General features: G+C 38.5%; 1 protein-coding gene across 7 annotated transcripts in view; it reads right to left on the bottom strand.

Moving 5' to 3' along the window:
* The window catches only part of DOCK10 (dedicator of cytokinesis 10), a 295733-nt gene that overhangs the window by 25710 nt on the left and 245295 nt on the right, over positions 1-24728 (bottom strand). For 6 of the 7 annotated variants that reach the window (XM_065930453.1, XM_065930455.1, XM_065930450.1 and 3 more), the window contains exons 29-47: positions 20896-20979; positions 18103-18199; positions 17200-17244; positions 15957-16132; positions 15714-15830; positions 13893-14004; positions 13066-13187; positions 12865-12979; positions 12707-12773; positions 12443-12490; positions 11801-11902; positions 9233-9357; positions 7633-7745; positions 5723-5860; positions 4506-4688; positions 3626-3736; positions 2031-2246; positions 454-511; positions 29-127 (exon numbers count right to left, since the gene is read on the bottom strand). In XM_065930453.1, coding sequence (XP_065786525.1) covers positions 29-127; positions 454-511; positions 2031-2246; positions 3626-3736; positions 4506-4688; positions 5723-5860; positions 7633-7745; positions 9233-9357; positions 11801-11902; positions 12443-12490; positions 12707-12773; positions 12865-12979; positions 13066-13187; positions 13893-14004; positions 15714-15830; positions 15957-16132; positions 17200-17244; positions 18103-18199; positions 20896-20979 — 2128 coding nt within the window. The remainder of the gene's footprint in view (positions 1-28; positions 128-453; positions 512-2030; positions 2247-3625; positions 3737-4505; positions 4689-5722; positions 5861-7632; positions 7746-9232; positions 9358-11800; positions 11903-12442; positions 12491-12706; positions 12774-12864; positions 12980-13065; positions 13188-13892; positions 14005-15713; positions 15831-15956; positions 16133-17199; positions 17245-18102; positions 18200-20895; positions 20980-24728) is intronic. The other variant, XM_065930452.1, reaches the window with a different exon arrangement.

Here is a 24728-nt window from a genome sequence, read left to right as displayed (position 1 = left end):
TGTAAAGGAGTCCAGTTAAGTCACTCACTTCCTCCACTGGGAGTTGTTAGTAATGGGTTGCTATCACAGGGGTGGACATCCTCCGGGAGCAGGGATGGTACGCAAATCTTTTCCATTTTCCAGTAACCTATGGCAGTGCAAGATGAAGTTAGGACAATGTTACAAGTTTATGTTAATTAAGCTTATGAAACTATGAATCGTTAACCAGTGAAGCCTTCTCATTTGGCACTAAGAAGTGGACCAGTTAGCCGGGGTGTGCATAAAATAAACATGATGATGGCATGAAGAGAAAGGTAAAACTTAAAAGTACAGTGTCATTAGAAATATCTGTGAAAATAAACACTGCTAAAACACTGAGATTAATCAAATTTAAAACTAATAAATACAACATATTTATTAGCTTATTTATCAGGTTTTGACATGTTGATTTCTCCCCACACATGGTCGTCTTACCCCTTCTTTTCAGGTATTCTGCGATGAGGGCAGCTATATGGATGTAACACATGGCCGCCTGTAAGAGAAAAGCAAATAGTGTGAGAGGAAGATTTTACCATCTATCTCATACTAAAGATTTTACCATCAGTCTAATTCAGATTAACCCTCCAAGGTGGGTCAGTATTCCAAGTCAGAATATGCAGAGAAATCCTTTTCATGGTAGAACCGAAAATAAGAATCAATGAGATTTCCAAAAAGTACACCCTCAAGAATAAAATGCATATTTGGGAATTTTTTTTTGTTTGTTTGTTTTGCTTTTCTTGATTTAGTTTCCAGGTGGGTGAATGAGCTGACTTGAAGAATTTTTCTACAGAATTATCTTCCTGCATTGATATCTATGTTTCTCCTCTTTCTCTAAATAGCATCTGGATATAAATTGGAAGTGAAAATAAGCTGTCTTCTAACTTTTCTTTTTAACCTCCAGCCATGGCCCCCCTTAGAATTTCTGTCATCTTTAAAATGGTAGCCTCAAGAGGAGGCAATTGATAAAATAGTGTGACCTAATGTATTGTGTATGTTTTCTTCAAACAGATTATTTGAGTGACATTTTATTGCTCTTTAAAATCTCTTGCAAAGCCCTAGAACATTGCTGAACACACACTAGATGCTGACCGGCTGAAGAACCCAAATGACTTCCGCATTTCCTTTTGAAGTTTTGTGGAGAACTTCTCCACATGGTCCAAGGGAATTGGAGTCGCTCATTTTTGTCCTCACCAAACTGCTATCCAGTGAGGCCTCTGCTCAGATCTACATCCATCCCAGAGCCCTTCACCTGCATTTAGAAGAATTACAGGTTTCCTGGACAAACTCATCTCTTCCCAAAGCAGGCAAAATTCTGGGAACAAAGCTGAATTTCCCCACTGAGTGTCTGGAACTGCCCCACGTGGGTGCTGTGAGTTGTTGCCCATAAATCCGCCAGGGTTTAAACAGACATAGAAAAGCTAGCTATTGATTTATAACTGTCACACACTGGGCTCTCAGCAGCGTGGCCCTTAGAACTGTGAACCTTTCCATGGCTATTTCGATGAGATGCACATGAGGACAGATTACTCGAAACTGCCTTTACTCACCATGATGGTAAGTCTCCCCATTTCACTCTAATTCCAGGGAAGAAGTTTTAACACACACAACAGTAACTTATATAACGTTTAATTTCCAGATACCCTTACAATCATCCTCCCTAGCCTCAGGCTTTAGCATTTGGTCTCCACTGCACATCCTACAACTGCAGCTGGTCCCCCTAGATGCTGGCTTTTATTTGATATCATTTGCGTGGAGTCAGGTACCCTTGAATCTTACATGCAAATGTATTGCACATAACATGTTGGGTTGGCCAAAAAGTTCATTTGGGGGTCTTCCATCTACTCTTAGAGAGAAACCCGAATGAATATTTTGGTCGACCCAATAAAATCAGATCATATGGACATTAGTGGGGGAATATGGTAACTTTTTGTATTCCTGATGTAAATGACAATCCAATGGTCCTGATTAAGAGGACTATGCTGACAAAGAAGGACTGACTCTTCGCTGATCACCTCAGATAAATCTCCGTTTCTTGCATGAATTTTGGCCATGCTTTCTAGCCAGGTCCTCCGCAGCTCAGGGGTGCTGGCATAGGAGTTTGCCAGGCTGTACTGGAGATCCACCAGCATCTCTGGATCCTTCTCATGCTCCTTCATCTGAGCTGTGGCCATCAAAACAGTCCTTATTCGTTTAGTCAGGTCTTTCACCTCTGCTGGGAAATTGCTGTTCTTTGGAAAACAAAGAGCCTGGGTCATTATCTGTTTAGATTTTATAAGTTAACTCACTTCAAGTTATGCTTTTAGCTATAGCCTGGCATCATGGTCTGGTGCATTCTATATACTATTCACAAGTATGTACATTCTCTGTGGATAAATTCCATATATTGTGATTGTGGGTGTGCACATTTGAAGATGAGTCATAGTAGAGTCCACTTTGTCTTCTAGCCTATCTTCTAGTGATAGCATCCTAGCTGTCCTTTGACATCATCTAGCATCCACTCTGGCTCTGGTTCATGTGATTTGCATGTGTCTGCTTCCTTCCCTTGGACTGTAAAGAGATCAAACCAGTCAATCCTAGAGGAAATCAACCCTGAATATTCATTGGAACGACTGATGCTGAAGCTAAAGCTCCAATACTTTGGCCACCTGATGAGAAGTGCTGACTCACTGGAAAAGACCCTGATGCTGGGAAAGATTGAAGGCTAAAGCAGAAGAGGATAGCAGAGGATAAGATGGTTAGATAGCATCACTGACTCAATGGACATGAATTTGAGCAAACTCTGGGAGACAGTGAAGGACAGAGGTGTGCTGCAGTCCATGGGGTTGCAAAGGGTCAGACACAATTTAGTGACTGAACAATAACACCACTTCCTTCCCAGGCACCAGGGCTGGACATGATACTGGCCTGGCCAATCAATCATATCTTTGATACCCCAGGTCACAGTGATTGGTTTAGGGATTGGGCATATGATACAAGGTTGGATCAAAGAGACTCGGTCTAGGGACTTTAATTTGCCACTCAGATTACTACGAGTGTCCTCAGAATTTCTGAGAGAGTAAGCTCATGGGGACAGCCTACCTGTAAATGAAGTAAACAAAGAAGAAAATTGAACTGAGAGACAGAGAGGCAAAAAAATAGAGGCGGTAGGGGAAAGAGATCTGAAAACATTATTTTAATCCCTGGGTTCACTCAAGCCTGTCACCAGGCTCTACCCCAGAACTTTTCAGTATAATGATTGAAGGAGATGTCCCCACAAAATTCTAAAAGAAAGGTAAAATGAATTTGATCAAGAACAGGATTATGAGAGAATCACTGTACTTTATATATATATATATATATATATATACAAATATATATGCATATATATATATATATTTGATATATGTGGTTAGTCTTATTGTTCCATAGCATTCAGCCCCATACCTTGGTAATATCACTTAACAGATTACATGCTCAAAGTGGAAGAAAACTCAATGTCAGGACTCAAAGTGTCAATAAACAAAATGCAGAATTTGTGTTTTTTTGTGATTTTGACATCTCATAAAAAGAATCCAACAGCTTAGCTTATTCCCAATTCCTTAAAAAAAGTCCACAATACATTTCTTACTTTCATTTGCTTGTCTCCATTAGCAAAATTATTGGTAATAGCAAGGGAATGCTGAAAACGAGAGCCTCCAATCCCAGCATCAGCTATTAACTGGCTTACGGCCTTGATGAGCTGAAAGAGAAAAGAAAATTGAAACCTCAAAAGTATGTAACTCTAAAATAGTAGGTGTAAATAAAACCACTGAGTTGGGTGGATATATCATGAATTTATCCCTGTAGGCCCAACGAATGTGCTCAGAATCTGGTGGAATTTGGCATCCTAGAAATAGTCATGGTTTCTCAAGTTGTGTATTCTATTATTAGTGGTCCACAACCTTTTCGGCCCCATGGACCAGTTTTGTGGAAGACAGGGGCAGGGGGGATGGTTTTGGGATGATTCAAGCACACTACATCTACTGTGCACTTTATTTCTATTATTATTACATTGTGATACATAATGAAGTAACTATATAGCTCACCATAATGGACAATCAGTGAGAGCCCTGAGCTTGTTTTCCTGAGCTCAGGTAGTAAGGGGAGCGATGGGGAGTGACTGTAAATACAGATGTAGCTTTACTCGCTTGCTTTCCCCTCAATTCCTGCTTTATGGCCTAGTTCCTAACAGGCCATTGACCAAACTGGGGTTGGGGACCTCTGTTCCACATGATTCTATTTATTCCCCAGCAGAAAAAAGGAAAAGTACAAGTGGAATTATGGACTTTGCTAATTTCTATCCAGCTGCCCTCTTTCTGTGAATCAGAACTGAGTGTGATGAGCATCCTTAAAGAGGAATCTGATGAAGGAATGGGGATCTGGTTGCCCTGGAAACAGGAAGCTTGTATCAACGCTGAAACAGATGAGTGGTTGTAACAACAACATTAATGAAAACTGGCAGCACTTACTTGTAAGTGCGACCGTACAATTGACTTCTGTTTGTTAAATTCAAAATTCTTCCTCATAAAGAAGTACAGAAGTGCTGATGCTTCCATCTGAGTTGACCGTGACCTGTGGTTACAGCATTTTAGGACTTCATAGCAGAATGATCCGCACAGGTCAGCAGGCCCTTGGAAAAACGCTGAAGGAAACTATGGAGACAGAAGTGCTGGTGAAATGAGCAAATTCCTTCATCTCGCTCTGTTCATTCTCATATTTGATAATTTCTTAGAACAAAATCCTTTTTTCTTTAAACCTAGACTTTTTCTATCATTTGTATGTGGAAGAGGATATAATTTTATTTACCAAGTCTACGCTAGTATTGGGGCTTTCATGGTAGCTCAGTGGTAAAGAATCCACCTGCCAACGCAGAAGATGCAGGTTCCATCTCTGGGTCAGGAAGATCCCCTGAAGGAGTAAATGGAAACCCACTTCCTGGGAATTCTTGCCTGGGAAATCCCATGGTCAAGGAGCCTGGCAGGGTACAGTCCATGGGGTCATAAAAGAGTCAGACATGACTGACTAAATAACATGTTGTAAGTATCCTTTGCATCAATAATGGATGATTACTCAAAGCAACAGAATGAGAGCTTTGAGACCGTTTCTATTCACTCAACATTGTAAAATCACAGGTCCTCAAAGGGCACTCTTCTGAAGTGGAACAATTTAACATCACAGTTGATGGTGTACATTTTACTTAACTCTCTGCCACAAACACTGAGAACCCAAAGAATTGGTAGCCAAATGCCAATTTTATCCCCTTTTGATATCCAGCAGATAGGCCATCAAGGCTGTGAACTTATTCTGAGACCATGAATCAAACAGTCTAATAAAACCAAATAAATCAACATAGAATCAAACAAACCTCCTTTCCACCCTACTGAGAGACGTAAGGATTCATGCTTGTTTATTGTCAGTAATGGGCCTCCTGGTGGCTCAGACGGGAAAGAATCTGAATGCAGTGCAGAAGACCTGGGTTCAATCCCTGGGTCGGGAGGATCCCTCAGAGAAGGGCAAGGCAACCTACTATCGTATTCTTGCCTGAAGAATTTCATGGACAGAGGAGCCTGGCCAGCTACAGTCCATGGGGTCACAGAGAGTCGGACACACCCAGTGACTAACACTTCCACTTTCAGTATCAGTAATAAACACGCCACTGAGCTCTCCATGGAACCTGGATTCTTACCTTGCACACAAACAGCCTCAAGGAGGCAAACACGTGTTTCAGTGCGGTGGCTGATTGGTTGACTTGGAAAAAGAGCATGTAGGTGTCAAAGACCCTTTTCATCATTGAATTCTGACATTCAGATTGTTGGAGTTGTCTCTGGAAATTCAACACAGCACTTATTTAGGATGAGTGAAAGGACACCTGTGTTCTTTCAAAAAATATTTTCTCTGGACTGGCTATGAGATGGTTAGATAGAATCACCAACTCAATGGACATGAACTTGGGCAAACTTCAGGAGATAGTGAGGTACAGGGAGGTTTGGTGTGCTGTAGTCCATGGGATCGCAAAGAGTTGGACATAACTTAGCAACTCAACAACAACAATCTGCTATGTGATAGGCACAATTTTGGATGCTGGAAATGAACTGCAAAATAAGGTCTTACTCTTGTTCCCAATGAAACGTATATACAGTAGTGACTGAAAAGTTACCAAACAAAAAAACAGAGTAGAAGGATAATATGAAGGAAAGTAAATGCTTTTGGGCGGGTAGAATTACTTTATGTAGAATGGTTAAGATTCCTCTAATGGATTAATTGACAGGCGAGCTGAAAAAGTCAGCCCTGGCCAGGTCTGGGAGGACTGTCTGAGTTAAAAAAAACAAGTTGGTACCAGCGACTTCAGTTGAAAAGGAGCTTGTGAGTTCAAGGTGGAGAAAAAAATTGTTGTGTAGCCTAAGCATGATGGGTGGGGGTGGAGTCAGGAGAGAGGTAGAAGACGAAGAGGTCATAGACAGGCAGGTCCTCGAAGGCATTGATAAAAGAGTCTGTAAGATGTATGGGATTTGACTGACATATCCATTGAGCAATAAAGATTGAAAACATGGATTTTGATTTTTCTATCATCATGCTGACTTTTTACTTGAAAGTAGGACTTTCTTGGTACAATCATTCTATTTGGTATAGTCTTTATTCTACCAATTCAACTTTTTCTAAATAAACCCATAATATTCAAAAGTTCATTAGGTTGAGCTAAAGTTTTTAGTAATTTCATTGAGGTGTAACTGACATACTAATTCTATAGTTCATATTTTATAAAATTTTATTTAAAAGGAATTAAATAGAATATGCTCTGTTTGGCTTCTTTCACCGAGCATGACCGAGCAGTATCCTACTGTATGGTTATATCACTGTTTTAGAATATCCATTCATCTGCTGATGTACATTTGGGTTGTTTTCAGTTTTATTAAAAACAAAACTTCTATGAATATTCATGTATTAAGCTTTGTGTGAGCAAACACTTATTTTTCCTGGGTAAATCCTTAGTATTGAAATGGCTGGTCACATGATAGATTCTGTTTAATTTTTTATTTCAGCATATTGTTTTTCAAGGTGTTTGTACCATTTTACATTTCCACCACCAGTGAATGAGACTTCCAGTTTCTCCATATCCTTGCTGAAACTTCTTAACTGTAGCCATTCTAAGAGCTGGTAGTGGTATCATTTCACCAAAGTTCTACAGATGGTAAGTAAGCATTCAAAGAGATGCTCAACATTATCACTCGGTTTTCTCTAGCGGTTGAGTCTGTTTATCTGTTGTATCTAGTTGAATCATTTGTCTCTCCCTGTGATACTGAAAAAGTAGGATCACATTCTCACTCAGCCCAGCTTGCCTGACATAAAACAGGAGAAACAAGGAAGAAAGAGAGTCTATTATTGGAAAATAATGAAATGTCTGTGTGTATATCAGTTGTGCATTTGTCAACTTCTGATGAATTCTGAATCTCATCTTTATCATGCTTTCCATTCACAGATTGATTTATGGAAGGTTAATGGGTTTCATCAAATGTCTTAAAAACATGTTCTTGACTTCACATGACTTTTCCATCTTTAGTTTTATCATGTTGCAGAAGATGCTGTGGTCACACTCACCTGGTGGACCTGAGTGAAGAGGGTCAGCAGGTCTAGAATAGTCAGGCAAACCTCTGTAGCGATGTTGGCCTCTGTGTCCACGTGGTGCACAATGTCTATTTCATTAGAGTTGCCTACAAAGTCCAAAGTAGAAAATGCATAAAGGTCTGAGACAAGTCTTTGTACCCTATTAAAAACTTTCTTCTATTACAACATAGTCATATACAACATATATACAATTTGTACAATGTAGATACAATATACAGCCTATGTGTAGACATACAATCTTTACTGGTGTTTTGATGAGTAATTTAGTAAATCAAAATGCTTTCATTTATACAATTTCTTTATTGGTGAAAGCAAAAATACTAGACAGTTTTCAGTGGATGCTGTAGACTGAATATGTGTGTTCCCCCCAAAATTCACATTGTTGTTATTGTTCAGCCACTAAGTCATGTCTGACTCTTGGCAACCCCATGGACTATGGCATACCAGGCTTCCCTACCCTTCACTATCTCCCGGAGTGTGCTCAAACTCATGGCCCTTGAGTCAGCACAGTATGAAAAAGCAAATTCATAGGTCAGAGCCCTAGTCCACAATATGATGGTATTTGGAGGTGGGGTCTTTGAGAAGTAATTAGGTTATAAGGATGGAGCCCTCATGATTGGGATTAGTGCCCTTTTAAAAAGAGACACCAGAGGGATCATCTCTATCTCCACCATGTGAGGACACAGCTATAAGGTAGCCATTTGCAAAGCAGGTTTCTACCAGACATCAAACCTGCTGGCACATTGACCTTGAAACCCCTACCCTCTAGAACTAGGAGAAGTAAATATTTTTTGTTTAAGCTACACAGTCTGATGCATCTTGTTTTAGTAGCTTGAACCAATGAAGACAATGTGTGTGCGCTTTTCATTGGTCAGGTATGGAGTTTCTAAAGAATCAGAGTAGTCTGTTCTTTATTTCCCACTTCTTTTCCATTGGTTCAGCTGTCAGTACAGTCATATTTCCTCCATAATTAGTCTGGGTCAAGCTTTCTGCTCCAGGTTAATAGATCAAACGTAGAGTCTGAGTGGATGATCTGCACGAATGACCTCTTCAGAGAGGTACTAAATGTATTTATAGGTTAAGGCAAATACTGTCAAATAGCTAACTCTGGTCATGTGTCCATAATCAAGAACACTTACATGATACGAAAACATTGGATCTCATTTTTTACCTCATTCACACCTAGAATGTGTGCAGCACTGGATTCAGGATGGCACGCCTGCTGCTTCTGGGACGCAGGCAACTTTTTCCTCTTCCCAAAGAGTGGATAATAGTCAGGTTGACCCAGAGGCACTTGGTTCCCAAGTGAGGGATCAAACCCATGCCCCGTGCAGTGGGAGCACAGAGTTTTTAGCACTGGACCAACAGGGAGTCTCAGGACACTGTTTTTAAGCTACTCTCTGCTGATTCTCTCCTCTCAGGAACATTCCCAGGGCTACAGCAAGCCTGAAAACCAGTGGTCTAAGGAGCACAGCAACATTCCCTACATTCTGAAACATAGTGGATTTATTTCCTGCACAAGTCTGGAGAAAAATGGTAACTATCTTGTTGCTGTTGTTTCTGGTTTACTTACTGGTCATGGTATTGTCTAACATCTGGAGGAGTTTGGGGTTAGAAAGTGCATTTTTGCCTCGAATTATTGGTAAAGTTTGTGATCTGTGCTGCTTCTGTCCTTCATGACTGGAAGTGGTGTGCATCCTGGAAATGAAATGAGAAAAATGGTTAAAGTCGTAGGGATATGAAAGCCAAATGTTTGTTCAAATTCTTTTGATTGTGTCATATTAACATTTTGAATAGGAGACTTTTTACGAAAAACCATTAATTATGGGGTGACATGATGACAGAAACTTTAAAAGTACTTTTGGAGAAATTTTACTTAGGCCAAAAAAGTGTTCAGAATGATAATAGATACTAAAGGATAATGGGTTTCCCAGGTGGTGTTAGTGGTAAAGAATTCATCTGCCAAAATAATAGATACAGAATTAAATTCTGCACAATCATATTCATTATTATTTAATGAAGTCATGGGATTCCATAGATATTATGTTGGCTATTGGATGCTCAGAAAGGCATATCGATAAACATTTATAAGTACAATACTACATAACTCAGTTGGTATCAGTTATTTTTAGGGGTTAAAATATAAAAAAGCAAAATCTGGTCTGAAACAACTCTTTGTCTCTTCTTAGTATTTAGAGGAAGAGATACTGAAGAGTCAAGCCTCAAACAGAAGCAATGGTTTTCTCCTTGTCTTACTTCTCAAGGTTTATTTGGTTCTGGCTAAATCAAGTGCTCTGGGTGGATTGGGGCCCAAGAAGTCTGACTTTGGTTTTCAGTAGCCAAGAGAGTCTGGGTCGTTTCTGCAGCTCCAGGGAATAATGGGTTTGGGGCTGGATGGCTTAAACTTTGGGACTGAATTACTTCCAGTCTCCTTCTGTCTGTAACTCCTGGAGGAAAAGCCATGGTTTTGGGGAAGGGATTTGGGGAAAAAAATCAGGTGTTCAGGGAGGACCCTGAAATCTAACTTACCAGAAATCCTCTAAACTGCAGTGACCTCAGCTGCGTTACCATCGTCATTAAAATCATTGTTTATGGTCCTCTCTCCTACTACCAATTGTCAAAACATGCCCATTACATTTTTTATTTGCTTTCTCATAAGGGGGCCACTCAAGTGGTCCCCGTGGATAAAGAGGCAAAATTTATTCTATGATTTATTAGTCATTTACTACTTCCATATTACTTTCTAAAGTTCTTTCTAAAATACAGCCATTTTCATATTGTATATTATTATGATACCCCTGGGAAGAATAAATCAAGCTGGAGAAAACTTTAGCAAAGAATTTGGATTGACTAGACCCAGAGGAGCTTTAAGGCAGCATTTCAGGCTAATGTTTTCTGTAGGGAAGTTTATGAGGGGTGATCCTAGGTTTTTTATGCTAGTCAAATCAGTCTGATGACTAAAAAAACTAACATGAGCTTATAGGGCCAGATATGCTTCCTTATTGGTTTTGACCCTTAAAAAAACTACATTAAACTTTAAGAATATGGTTAACTTATTACAATTACTGAAAGGAAAGGGGAGATACGACCTCACAGTTTACTTTGTCACCAAGAGAATAGTAAACATGAAGATAGTCATTGATTGGAATTATATCTTTCCAGGCTTAATAAAATTAAGATACTCTTTGACCCTATGCAAGAATCCACCGGCCAGTGCAGGAGACACCAGGGACCACGTTCAATCTGTGGAGTGGGAAGATCTCCTGGGAAAGGAAATGGCAACCTATTCCAGTATTCTTGCCTGGGAAATCCCATGGACAGAGGAGCCTGGCGGGCTACAGTCCTCGGGGTCACAGAGTCGGACATGACAGTACACACAACATAAGGCATTGTACAAGGTCACAGAAATAAGGCGTAATTCTTGCTTCTTAGGTCTTTACAAGTTAGTGGGGCAGATAGGGAAGTACTTGCAAAGTTTCTTCTTAGAGACGTACAGAGTTATTTGAAATCTGTGTCTGGTTTGAAATATACATATAAGTAAGTAAGTAAAGTCGCTCAGTCATGTCCGACTCTTTGTGACCCCACGGACTGTAGCCTACCAGGCTCCTCTGTCTATGGAATTTTCCAGGCAAGAGTACTGGAGTGGGTTGCCATTTCCTTCTCCAGGGCATCTTCCCGACCCAGGGACCAAACTCAGGTCTCTGGCATTGCAGGCAGACACTTCCCCGTCTGAGCCACCAGGGGATATTTCATATGTATGAAATATACATATACATATACATGCATATGCGTGCGTGTGTACACAGTGTGGGTATCCACACCCTATATATATATATATATATATATGCATATGTATGTGCTAAATTGCTTTAGTCATGCCCCACTCTGTGACCCTATGGACTGTGGCCTACCAGGCTCCCCTGCCCACGGGATTCTCCAGGCAGGAATATACTGGAGTGGAAGGCCACGTCCTCCTCCAGGCAATCTTCTCAGGGATTGAACCTGCGTCTCCTTCGGCTCCTGCATTGCACGCGGATTCCTTACCACTGAGCCACCGGAGAAGCCCAATACGTACACACACACATACACATCCACGTACACTCACAATATAATTTTAAATATCAAGCAAATGTGACAGTACCATTGTGACAAAAGGCCAGAAGTCTGGCAGGATGGATTCGATCCTTTGAGAGTTCCATTGTTCTGGGTGGACTGCACAAACTTAAATGCAGCAGCAATTTTTCTGCAAGGAAAACTGAAGTTTTAATCTTAGCTCAGTGTTTGCAACTGATATATAAACAAAATATGGCAACTGACAAGGAGATTATTGGACAATGAAATCTTTCATATGTTACGAAAAAACTACATATTCTTCTGGAAATGGGAAATTGAGGGTTTAGGTTATATGCTGGTGGGGGGGGCACTGCTGTCTCTTCTGGGAAAGGATGAGCGCACAGTTATTCTGGATTAACTGTTTTTTTTAGTATATTGGAAGTATTTTCTTAAATATGCATCTTCTAAGTTACATTTATATGGAGACAAATCGGTTGAAAAGCTACATGAAATGTGGTTTCTTTTCAGAAATGTGCATTTTGTGCTTTTCCTTTGGACAATGTTAACTATTCTTGAATCTACTATGGGTATAGTGTAATCATCAAACATGCTTTGCTTAATGTGAGGTCAACCTTAAAATCATATTTGCATTTTAAGATTTATGTGTATATATATATATAAGATTCTTTTCAAGAGATCAGACTACTCTTTTGGAGTTTAAAATGATTACCTTATTATGTTCCGTTTCCCTAGATATCTGAAATTTTGAAGACAGACACTACAAAGGAAAAAAAGAAGTCACATCCTAATTATTCATACATTTTTATCTACACAAAGTGTTCATCCAAGTACATTAAAAGAAAAATACAGTTTTCTTTAGTTTATGCATTATTATTGATTATTCACCATATGATGCTTAGAATAAAAAATGGTATACTAAAATCATTTGAAAGTTCTAGAAAAAAAGTCTTAAGTAATCAACTCTAAAACTTACTCCAAGATGCTGAAGAAGTCAGCCACCTCTGGACTGGGGGCTCTTTGCCAGTAGGCAATCAGAGTCTCTGAAAGGAAACATCAGGTAGCATGAGACTCTTTGAAACTCAAAGTTTTTTCCTTTTTTCTTAAAATTTAATTTTAAAGAGCTCTCTTTACCCTCCGAAATTGTTTTCATAATGTGTAGAAAGCACATGAGAAGACTCCTGGTTTCTGCTTGATCTAACTTGTCAAATCGGAGAGTTGAGCCTATCAAAGACAAGGGTCTTGGGATCTAGGGGTGAAAGAAACAACAAGGATTGAGGAGGAGGAGGCAGCTGACTTGAAACGCGCTTGGCAAGTTCGGGAGGGAAGTCGTACCTTTTCACAGTTGTCGGTCTTCTCGCTGCTCTTCTCAGTGGTACTTGGGTTGGAGTCAAGACTTGCTAATGAAGCTCTGGAATCGGCATGGGTTACTGTAGAAATAGCTATTGATGAAAATGCTGTAAACACAAGCCACAGCACACAGACGGTAATGAGATGCATGGGCGCGCACACACACACACACAAAGCTAAAATGAACCTAAAAGATGTTGATCATTCAGGTATTGTGAAAGGCTGACACAATAGAGTCTGGGATTGGCATGAAAGATATGCAACTTTTAAAATATTATTTTAACAGCCATGCCAGTATGAAGGACTTAAGAACATTTAGACCATTGTAACAGGAAATAAAGTATGCTCCTTTGATTTCTTACAAAGCTTTTTAAAGAACGTTTCTGTTTTAAAATGCTTAATAAAAGTTCTTAAGGATGCTTTGGAGGAAGCAGCTTTCAATTTTTGACAGTTTGTAAGAAATTAAGATGACATTTCCAAAATAGTTCTTAAAAATAATCTTTGAAGTGGAAGGGCTATTATATTTAAAAAGGCTGTATGCAATGAAAACATCATGATTGTTTCCAGAATGAAACAATTTGATGACATCGGAGTAGACTGCTTCTTAAACCAAGTAGAAATGAACACTAAGTAGAAGAGGAAGATGTTGGATGACATTCAGAGAAACATGTAACAAGACTCTTTAGCTATATAAATGCAGAATACTTTGCCTCATACATTATGTACAATGAATGAGTGGGTAAAAAGCACAGTGATATACAATGTAAACACAGATGAGTGTTAAACACGATTGTCTGGAAGATCTGAAGTACCTGCTATAGAATTTAAAACATCTTTAGAAAATGATGTGTCTGCAGAGGTGGCATGTTTCATAGCTGACTGGGTGTGGAATCCTCCGTTGGTACTGAGGTCATCTCTAGACCCCTGTATTCAAAGCACAGAAGAGATTAGTGGGAATTAACATATTTCAACATCATAAACCTACAAATGTTTTCTTTATTACATTTTCAATTAGATGATATGAGATGTGATTTTTTATATTTTTGCAAAATCTTCTGCCAAAGTAGGCAAAGAAAGTGAATACTGTCAAACCATAATCTTAGTCACAATTTGATTTCTTATGTGATTTTTAAATTTTTAAACAATGTAGTGGAAACTCTTTCAGATATAGATTAAATCAGTGGTCCCCAACCTTTTTGGCACCTTTCGGTTTTGTGGAAGAAAGTTTTTTCACAGACCCTTGGCAGAAGGATGGTTTGGGGATGATTCAAACACATTACATTTATTGTGCATTTTATTTCTATTATTATGACATCAGCTCCACTTCAGATCATCAGGCATTAGATCCCAGAAGTTGGGGACCCCTGGACTAAATGACTATAATGGTTATTGATAAATTCACTGATTTAAAAAAAATTTAATTGAACTATAATTGATGTACAATATTATATAAGTATAGAACATAGGGATTCACAGTTTTAAAGGTTACACTCCACTTACAGTTATTATAAAATACTGGCTACATTCTCCATGTTGTACAATATATCCTTATAACTTATAAAATTATAAAAATTTTATATATAACACTTTGTACCTCTTAACCCCTGTTCCTACAGCTCTTCCCTTTCCCTACTGGTCATCACTAGCTTGTTGTCTATATCTGTGAGTCTGCTTATTTTTTCTGTCATATTCACTGTTGTATTTTTTGGATTCCACCTATAAATGGTATCATAAATCCATTGATTATATTTAGATTATCACTATTATCATGGATTTTTAAATGTATATTATTATTATTAAAAACTAGATGTTAGGTACTCACAATGTGCCAGTCTCTATGATGCATGTTTTCTATTACACATTTAATCCTCCTAAGAATCCTGTGACAGAGGTATTCTATTCCATTTTATAAATGAGGAAAAAGTTGAATAGCTTGTTGAAGGTTACATAGATAGTAACTGATACTGGTGCAAGGTGAAAAAAAATTTCAGACATAGTTCCTAACTTCTAGACACTGTCTCAATACCTCAAAACACCTATATCAATGCTTATATACGGAATCTAAAGAAATGGGATAGATGAACCTATTTGCAGAGTAGGAACAGAGGAGCAGATGGAGAGAATGGACGTGTGGACACAGGAGGGATGGGGAAGGAGAGGGTGGGAAGAACTGAGAAAGGGCCATCCAAGCCAGCAGGGAAGCCCCGCATGTCCACTCCCACGTGCAACACAGACAGCTAGACAGCTGCTGCATGCCTAACACAGGCAGCGGAGCTTGGCGCTCTGTGACGACCTGGGCGGGCGAAATGAAGGGCTTGGGTGGGAGGGAGGTCTAACAGGGAGGGAATATATGTATGCATATGGCTGATATACTTCATTGTACAGCAGAAAGTAACACAACAGTGTAAAGCAGTTATACTGCAATAAAAAACAGATAAATAAAAAACCAAAAGCAAACACCGCCCCCCTCCCTCCCCCCCCAAAATAAAACCACCGAGCAAGAAGCGCTGTTCTGTTTAATCCTTAGTTTGCTCACATTTAGGGGAAAATGGTTATCCAGGCCAAAAATATATATATTAAAAAAAGGCAAGCTCTTTATTGAAATAGACACTTGGAATAGTATGCAAACTTACCTGATTCGATGTATTGACGGTAAAAGGATACAGGTCCTTCAGGTAAATCCTTGGCATATTGTCCAGAAGCATGCCATAGAGGGGCATGTATAAACTGGCTATCTGGGCCTGCTTTTCCTAGGTAGAAAAGGAGTCAAAAGAAATGATTCACATAAAAATCAATAGACTTGTAGGTTTGATAGGCACTTAATGCAGTGAACCATTAAATGGTGTTTAGGGAAGGGAGAAAGAAAGACCACTTACTGGTTCTCTGTATCGATCATCAAATGAATGCTTAGCCATTAGATTTTTTAGGACAGCTAAAGCCAAGTGTCTGATATCTTGATCTTCTTGCAGAGCGAAGCCAACTTCTCGGAGCAGAATTCCGATTAAGAAGTGTTTGCGGCAAAATTCATTCGTGACCGAATATTCAGGCATATCTTTGTGAGGAAGGTAAAGAGATCATGTTACTGAAAGTTAAATGATCACTTTACAATCAAGAGAGGTGGAACAAACAACTATAAACCCCTTTCGCTACTAGCAGGGATTCAGCAATACAATCTTGTATGAAAAATGTGAAGAGGGGCATTCAGTAAATACTTAAGCAAATACTTATGTATTCTTATGCAAAATAGTGCATGTGTGCACGCTGAGTCATTTCAGTCATGTCCAAATCTTTTGTAATCCCACAGACCAAAGTCTGCCAGGCTCCTCTGTCGATGGGACCTTCCCAGCAAGAATACTGGAGTGGGTTGCCGTTTCCTACTCTGGGGATCTTTCTGACTCAGGACATGTTAGGAATAATGAACTATTAGAACACTCCACAACATATCTGACCAGAAGTAAAGTAAACAAATCACTTTTTTTCAGTCTGTGAAAATACTGTTGAAGGCAGAAGTTCAGGGAATGTGGAAGTTTAGGAAACTAACATCAAAGGGCTTAGGTTAAATAAATTTTTCCATGAAATACTGAGTAACAGTGAGGAGCCAGAAATAAAACAAAACTTGCAAATTGCCCATTTATATCTAGAAAAAAATTTGCCCAGACTATTTCAAGTTATGAACTTGTCTGGGGTAAAAATAAACTGATATGATTCTAATGATCAATTTGGAGAGAAGGATTAGAACCAGGCTGTGACTTATTGATAGAAATATTATATAAAGATAGTTTCATTGAATAAGCATATGATTGGGAATTTCATGTATGGTTACACTCTAAGGAAATTCCTGATGTTTTGGGAAATTGAAAAATGTTCAAACTCTGGAGAATAAAGTATGAAAGAATTCAAACTAAGGAAGCATTTAATTATTTGTGATAAAAGAAAGCTCACTCAAATTTTGACTATTTTGATTAGATGATATTTGATATTTTTGTATATTTGATTAGATGATATGACTATTAACATCTAGAAACTGGAAATACGAAGTGTTTATACTCATCAATATTCTTGAAATACAAACTGGTTACTGATGCTGAGATAGTGTAATAGAAAATAAAAATCATTTACCTGATGCATGTAATTCTTGTATTGATTCTGAAGGTGTCAAAGGATCTGAATTTAATATAAATAAATAAAAACTTCAGATACATACACATTCAGATAAACACCATATTCATTAACTACGTGTAATTTATACTGAAAAATTAAAATATGTTGTCCTAAAATACAAGTGAATCCCTTCAATAAAGCTCTGCTTTTCAAGACAAGTACCTTTGGTTGTTTACTTCTTTTCTTAAGAAAGAATGTCATGAAGAGAATTATTTTAATTCTTAGCCTTCTTGGGCACTGTTTTTTCCTTCTATCAGAAATCTGCTTGCTATGAAACATGTTTTTATGCTTACTATTGATAATATCAGATCTACAAAGAGACTACCAGGTCTCTGAGCTACTGATAAATAGTAAACAATCCCTTTTACTTATTGATAAATAGTAAACTATCCCTTCTCCAAGGTAAATTCCCGACCCAGGAATTGAACCGAGGTCTCCTGCATTGCAGGTGGATTCTTACTAGCTGAGCTACTGGGAAGTAAATAGTAAACAGAGAATCCAAATGACTGAAACAGACTTTGATCCCCCTGACTGTCTTAACCAGCCTGCCCAACGCAGTGATAACTTGGCACTAGTTACGCAGTTAATATTCTTTGATTTACAGGCACCAATTGTTTGGCTGTGTTGGGCTTCTCTTTGATGAAAAAGAAAACATAAACAAAAATTGAGAAATACAGTGTTGTACTCTTTACCACATGCTATCATTTTCTACATTTTAACCTGATTACCTGGGTCTAATGCCCCTGTGACGATTTCAGACAAGACCAAGACTGACGAAACAGAAATACAAACAAAAAAGGTAAGACAAACAAATAGATGTGTTCCCTTTGTAGGAACTGATACAAATCTGGGACTTATTACCTGGAATGTTTGCCGATCTTATGGGGAGACACAACGGAATAAAGTGTTCATGCTGACATACTTCTTGGAGAAAATCAAATTTATACTGGCATAAGGTCTGAAAAAGAGGCAAAAGAATGACTATTATTCACACACTAAGAAAGTCAATAGAAAATCTGCACTTGAATCTTATCTCTAAAAAGGAAGTGGAGTTACTTTTGTGTGACCACTGGGTCATTGTTAAGTTTAAAGGATTTTGTCCCCTCCGAAGTGGTAAATGTAGTCAGGCTCCCTATTTTTGGAGATTGGTCAAGGCCTGTTCAAGAAGTGATTTCATTTGCAACCTACCTTGAGCTTCTATGTGATACAATCTTACTGAGTTCTATTTTTTCACTTCTTTTAAGCATATAGCAAAATAGATTTATTCTGAGAAAAACAGTGCCTCATCACATGTACTAACGTGTACAACTACATTCAGCTTGAAGAACAGATCACTCCAATCAGCTTCTAAGATCCAGCGCTGAGGAAGACAATGGTGCACATAATCTAAACTTAAATCTCTCTCCATCTTCCATTTATTCTGAGTACATTATCTCATTCCACCCCTTTCTTGCTCTTGCAAACAGGTCTGTCATCTCAATGTTTTGAGTAGGACAGTGATAAATGAAGTGCAAACAAGATCCAAAACAACTTAATACAACTGCATAAATAGGAACAATTAGCAAGTCCATAACCATTCTATTTTCATTGTCATGCAAACTAAGTAACCAATTTTTAAGACTCAGTTAGCTTGTGTTCATTGTATTCACTTAAAACATCTAACAAAATAAAATATATTTCATTTGCTCAGATATTTTAGAATCATAATTTGTGCCAACTTTAGTCAGTAATTTAGAATACTGACATCTCAAACAAGGGTAGTATTTGACTTAATCCTTTATACATCAAAATGAAAAGGAACATAATTAAATTACATGGTAATCATTCTTCATTGAGTATGTTCCATTTGGTCTTTGATAAGATATATAATTTAGGGTCACTGGAATCATACCTAAAAGGATATTCTGCAAATTTCATGCATAATTGGAGCACTAATGAAGGACAATTTTTCAAAAAATATTTACAGAAAGAACTGGATTTTCAAAACTTAATGACATATAATCATGCAGTTTCTCCTTGCTAAATCTCCACAGCTAAAAAATAACATTCAGGCTCCTAAGCCCAACATGAAATGCTCCAAGAAGATCATTATTTACTTTTGGAATTTCTATACTTGTTTATTTCTATAAATGTAAATACATTTTATTTCTATATTTGTAAATGTATTTCTATATTCTTTCCCAAAACGTAGATGACTTCTCTTGGGGACTTATTTTCCTTCTGATGGGGAAAGGTTAATGGGGAGCTATTAATTCAGGTGCCCTCTCTTCCACATGACCCAAAGTAGACGGGTTACATGCTTCCTCTCTGGAGTGTAAATCTTCAAAAAAATTTTTTTTATTGTAGTAAAGTTGATTTATAATGTTGTGTTAGTTTTAGATGTACAGCAAAGTGGATCAGTTATAATATATATATCCATTCTTTTTTAGATTCTTTTCCCAAGTAGGTTATTACAGAATATTAACTAGAGTTTGCAGCACTATACAGTGGATTCTTATTAGATATTTATTTTTATATATTGCCATCTGTATATGTTCATCCCAATCTCCTATTTATCACATCCCCCCACACTTCTTCTTTGGTAACCATAAATTTGAGTGAGTCCATTTCTGTTTTGTAAATAAGTTTATTTGTATCTTAAAAAAATTAGATTCCACATATAAGTTGTATCATATGGTATTTGTCTTTCTCTGAGTTACTTCACTTAGATAATCTCGAAGTCCATCCACATTGCTGCAAATGTCCTTATTTCATTTTTTACGGCCAAGTAATATTCCACGTATACATATAAGCAGAGTGTTAAGAAGGAGAAAATGGTCCTATTTCATTATTTAAGGAGCAGCAGACCTTGGCCCCAGGTTCATCCTTTGTGATTACTCTTTTGCCCTGGAAGTGCCTTGGTCTCTGTTCTTTTCCAAGCCTAGTTCTCCTAATATCCTTCCAATAAAGTCCCTTTTGCTCAAATTGGAGTAAGTTTCTGTTGGCTGCAACACAAACAACCTTAATGCTTAATGATACAAGTTTCAGAGTCTGGCCCATTTCCAGTCTTATGTCCCTCTGGCATATGCCATATTATATAGCTCAGTGGTTCTCAAACTTGAAAGAACACAGAAATCACCTGAAGGTGATAGGAATCTTGCCGCATTCCAGATATCTGGGCCCCACCCGCAGTAGCTCAGCTCTGAGATCACTGGTCTAGGAACCACCCTTTAGGAACCACTGCTCCCTAGATATTAGTATTGTCCCCTGTCTCCCGACACAGAGTCAATATTTATGTAAGGTGATCAACTGTTGTATTTTGCCCAAGACTGAAAATTTCCAGAGAAGTGGAACTTGCTAAAACCAAAACAGTCCTGGGCAAACCTGAGGAAGAAGAATTGCAGCCAGAATCACTCCTCTCACGGCCCACAAGAAACAGAAATGAAATGTAAACACTTTCAACTCCATGCCCATTTGTCCCCCATGAAGGGAGGACTTGGAAGACTTGCTGAGCTGATGAGCCATTTTAAAAGCCTGCCTTTCGTTGTATAGAAATTATTTTTTGATACAAATAATGGATAGGTTATTATTTTAGACAGATTATACACAGAGACCAGTTTATTTATTTGTAATGCAACAGTTTAGAAAGCCATCACCCCTGAACGTGGTTCTTACCTTGGGATCGCCAGAGGAGAACATGCTGATATAGTTGTTAACCACCTTAAACACAAAACCCCGGTCCATAAATGTAAAGCAGCGCTAAAAAAAAAATAAATAAAATTCTAAATTCAGACGTTTTTAAGGATCATTAAAGATGTTAGAAAAGGTTAAAAATATTGAAACAAAATAACATTTCACTAAGTGTGTTATACAATAAATGTTTGAACAATATCTACAATAATGCTTAAGCATTCATCCACATATGGCAGCTAATTAAAATACCAGATATAGGACACACACCAGCAAGCGACAAACCCATATTTATCATTTTTCATAAAACATCTCTTGGAGCTTTGCAATGAAATATTGCAAAGCCCTTTCCATTTAATTTAGAAATTTTTAGAGAGCCTGAGATGTCTCAATGAGCTGTTCACTGTCTGTCTTACTCTGTCTTCACACTCTCGTAACTGTAATAAGGAGAGTCTTAAGCAGTAGGTAGGTTTAGAGGAGTCAGGCAAGCATTGCAAGTCGGCTCAGCGTCTGCTCTCTATCCCAAATGGCCACGTAACCAGTAACCAAGCTACAGGGGCCAGTTCCTGCATGGAAAAGTGTGAAGTGGGCATGGACCATGCTTCCTATGCAGCATCTTGGGCACTATAGTAGATTAGCTTATGGAGGTCATCACTGCATGTGTGTTTCATTCTACCCATCCACAAGTGTGCAAGCAAGTGTATCATGTGGGAAAATTTCTCAGCTGCTGTATCACTCAGTATAGAAGGCTTCTTTCTCATCCAGAGTCCAGTAGGGTCCATTGTAACGGTTTTGCATTTCTTAGTCTCTCCTCAGTTTTACAAACAAATCTCTTTTCTCAGAAAGGACTGGACATAAAATCTTGTTATAGGCAGTATGCGTGTGTGCATGCCAAGTTATTTCAGTCATGTCCAACTCTTCGCAACTCTATGGACTGTAGCCTGCCAGGACCAGAGTGGGTTGCCATGCCCTCCTCCACCTCCTCCAAGGGATCTTCCTGACCCAGGGATGGAGCCTGCGTCTCTTATGTCTCCTGAATTGGCAGGCAAGTTCTTTGCCACTAGTGTCACCTGGAAAGTCCTATAGGTAGTATACCAAGTGGAAGATTTCCCATGGAAATACGCCCATGTATAAGCCTGAGTTATTTTCTCTAGTAACATGTTTCCAGTTGATTGGTCAATCATACGTTTGTGTTGTTTCCCTTTCCATTTTTCTATGTTTTATTCTGAGGTTTTTTTCATGTACCTATTCATTACCTACTACTTCATTTATATTTTCATTTTCAGTATGAATTTAAGTTCTTTCAATCATCTCCCTTTAGTAAAAAAGTCAATGGCTCCCTGGTCCTCCTATCTCCCAATAGATCAATGATGAAAGGTAACACCAGAGCATAATCACAGGTGCAGAAGATGTAGAGAACCTATCTTGGGAGGAGAGGAGGAAGAGGGCTTTGATGTCCTCTGCACTATGCAGGCTTTCAGCAAGTGGTCACGTTCTCTAAGGTTCTCCGTCTGTAGAATGAAGTCCCAACTGGTGACCCTTGGAATATTCCCAACGTGGAGCTCTCTCCCTGGAGACCTCTGCTATTGCTGTCTCCTTCCTGCTGGGAAGAAGCTTGGGTCTCACTTTGCAGAGAGGAAGACCATCTAGTATAACTGTGGGTTCTAGAACCTTCTCAAGAAAGAGCACGAGAACAGAAGCACTTTGGTGAAGTCACAGGGTGCCTTGATTAGACAGAGGAGGAATCTGTGAGTCCTGTCATTGAAAGGTTGCAGTTGCCACCTTCCAGAGGCTACTGTAGTTAATCTGGTGGCTTTCAAAGGAGACCAAACTCCACCACCCATGAATGGGGAAAATGAGGAGGAGGGTGCCTACCCTGGGGTGTAGGGAAACTCAGAGTTTCTTGAGATATAAGACCTTCTATGTGGTGAATTTGTCATCTTCTTTTCAAGGGACAGTGAGGGATAAGAGGGGCAGGTTGTTCCTAAGATACAAAGTCAGTAGAATCAGCCTTTTTCCTGCAGAGAGCCTTCCTGTGGGTCAAGCTTCATGAAATGTGTCTCTCCTGTCATCAGAACCCTGTTTCTGGCCCATTCCAGCATCTTCTTAACCCCAAAAGCAGAGGATTTTTCACTCATTGTTAAGGCATGGAGGGGCTTCTCTGCTTTTGTTTTAAAATAATTTATATTAACCTTCCATATTAGCAGAAAATGATTTATAGCAGGCTTTGGCAAACTATGTTCTATGAGCCAATACTGGCCCACTGTTTGCTTTTGTAAATAAAGTTTTATTGGAACACAGCTGTATCCATTTGTTTATATCTTGTCCATGGTGAATGGTCTATGGGTTTCCCTGGTGGCTCAGATGGTAAAGAGTCTGCCAGCAATGCAGGAGACCCGAGTTCAATCCCTGGGTCAGGAAGATAACCTGCAGAAGGAAACGGCAACCCACTCCAGTATTCTTGCCTGGAAAATCCCAAAAGATGGAGGAGCCCGGCAGGCTACACTCCATGGAGTTGCAAAGAGTTGGACATGACTGAGTGACTAACAGAGAATGGTCTATGATTGTTTCTAGCTGAGTTGGGTACTTGCAACAGAGACTGTATGGTCTGCAGAACTAAAAATATTTAACATTTGACCCTTTACAGAAAAAAATTTGCAGATTGTTGACATAAAGAATAACATATCCTGTCAGACTTTTTCTCAGTTTGGCTTAATAAAGGAAAATATTCTAAATTAAACATGCAAAGATATATTGTAATAAAAAACTATCTATTTTGTTTCACCAACTGTGAGAACCAATGAGAATTTTATTCTACAGCTTGTTTTGCGATCAGTTATGAACTCAAATTACAAAACACGCAATCTGATACCCTTTTCCTTTTATATTTTACAAAACCACTTGGTCCATCTTTTTCTTTCTCATCTGGATACTCTACTAGGTATTAACTTATGTACCACTACAGCAACTTTTGCATAGATGGAGTTTATAGAAAACATTTATTTATTTCACAAACACAGAACATTTAAGTGAAACAGAGTAAATATGAAGACTTTCCCTTTCATAGACTTGCTTATCCATCTTTTTTTTTTGATATTTAGAGAGAAATATCACAGATGTTTCTTTAAAATATTTTGCTACCAAAATCTGTCTTTTATATTAGATGATTGCCAAATGGTTTCCAAAAGCAAACTGAAATAAAGTAGAGAATAGTCAGAAGAGTGGGTAAAAAGACATGGCTGTCTAAGAAGGGAAATTAAAATCAGAATGAACTTTCCTTTGCTATCTCCTTGGTATTATATTTGCAAGAGATGAGTATCTATATAGGTACTCTAAGGTAAATTAGAATTGTGACCCAGATTGTTGGTGCAAAGAAAAATTACAGAAGCTACATATGTAGCCATGGATGCATTTGCATCCTATTTATCTCTAGGAGAGAACAGTCAGAGAAATGGACAAGGTTTCTGGCCTAAGTGCTACAAAAACATTATTTTCCCATGATGTAAGATAAAGGAGGACACTTTCTCACCTAGGACACTTTCATGTGGTCACCCCAGAGGTACCACATTCTTCATTTTTGGAAAACAATCTTGGTACAACCAAGGTGTTACGATACTTCAATTGTTAAATTCTGATGACAACTAACTTATAGTATTACTAATGTAGAATTCAACAACCAAAAGAGATAAGAGCCATTTGAAACCTAAGTTAAGTGAATAACTATTTTCTGGGAATATAAAAGTTTTATAATGCCAATAGTGGGGCAGTGTTGAGCAGCTGAACACTCAAAGTTCATCAATTCATGTGCATTATGCCAA

The sequence above is a fragment of the Muntiacus reevesi genome, chromosome 3 (assembly GCF_963930625.1).
Source record: "Muntiacus reevesi chromosome 3, mMunRee1.1, whole genome shotgun sequence".
Classification (NCBI taxonomy): domain Eukaryota; kingdom Metazoa; phylum Chordata; class Mammalia; order Artiodactyla; family Cervidae; genus Muntiacus; species Muntiacus reevesi.
The sequence above is the reverse complement of the archived record's forward strand: the minus strand, read 5'-3'. Positions and strand labels throughout refer to the sequence as shown.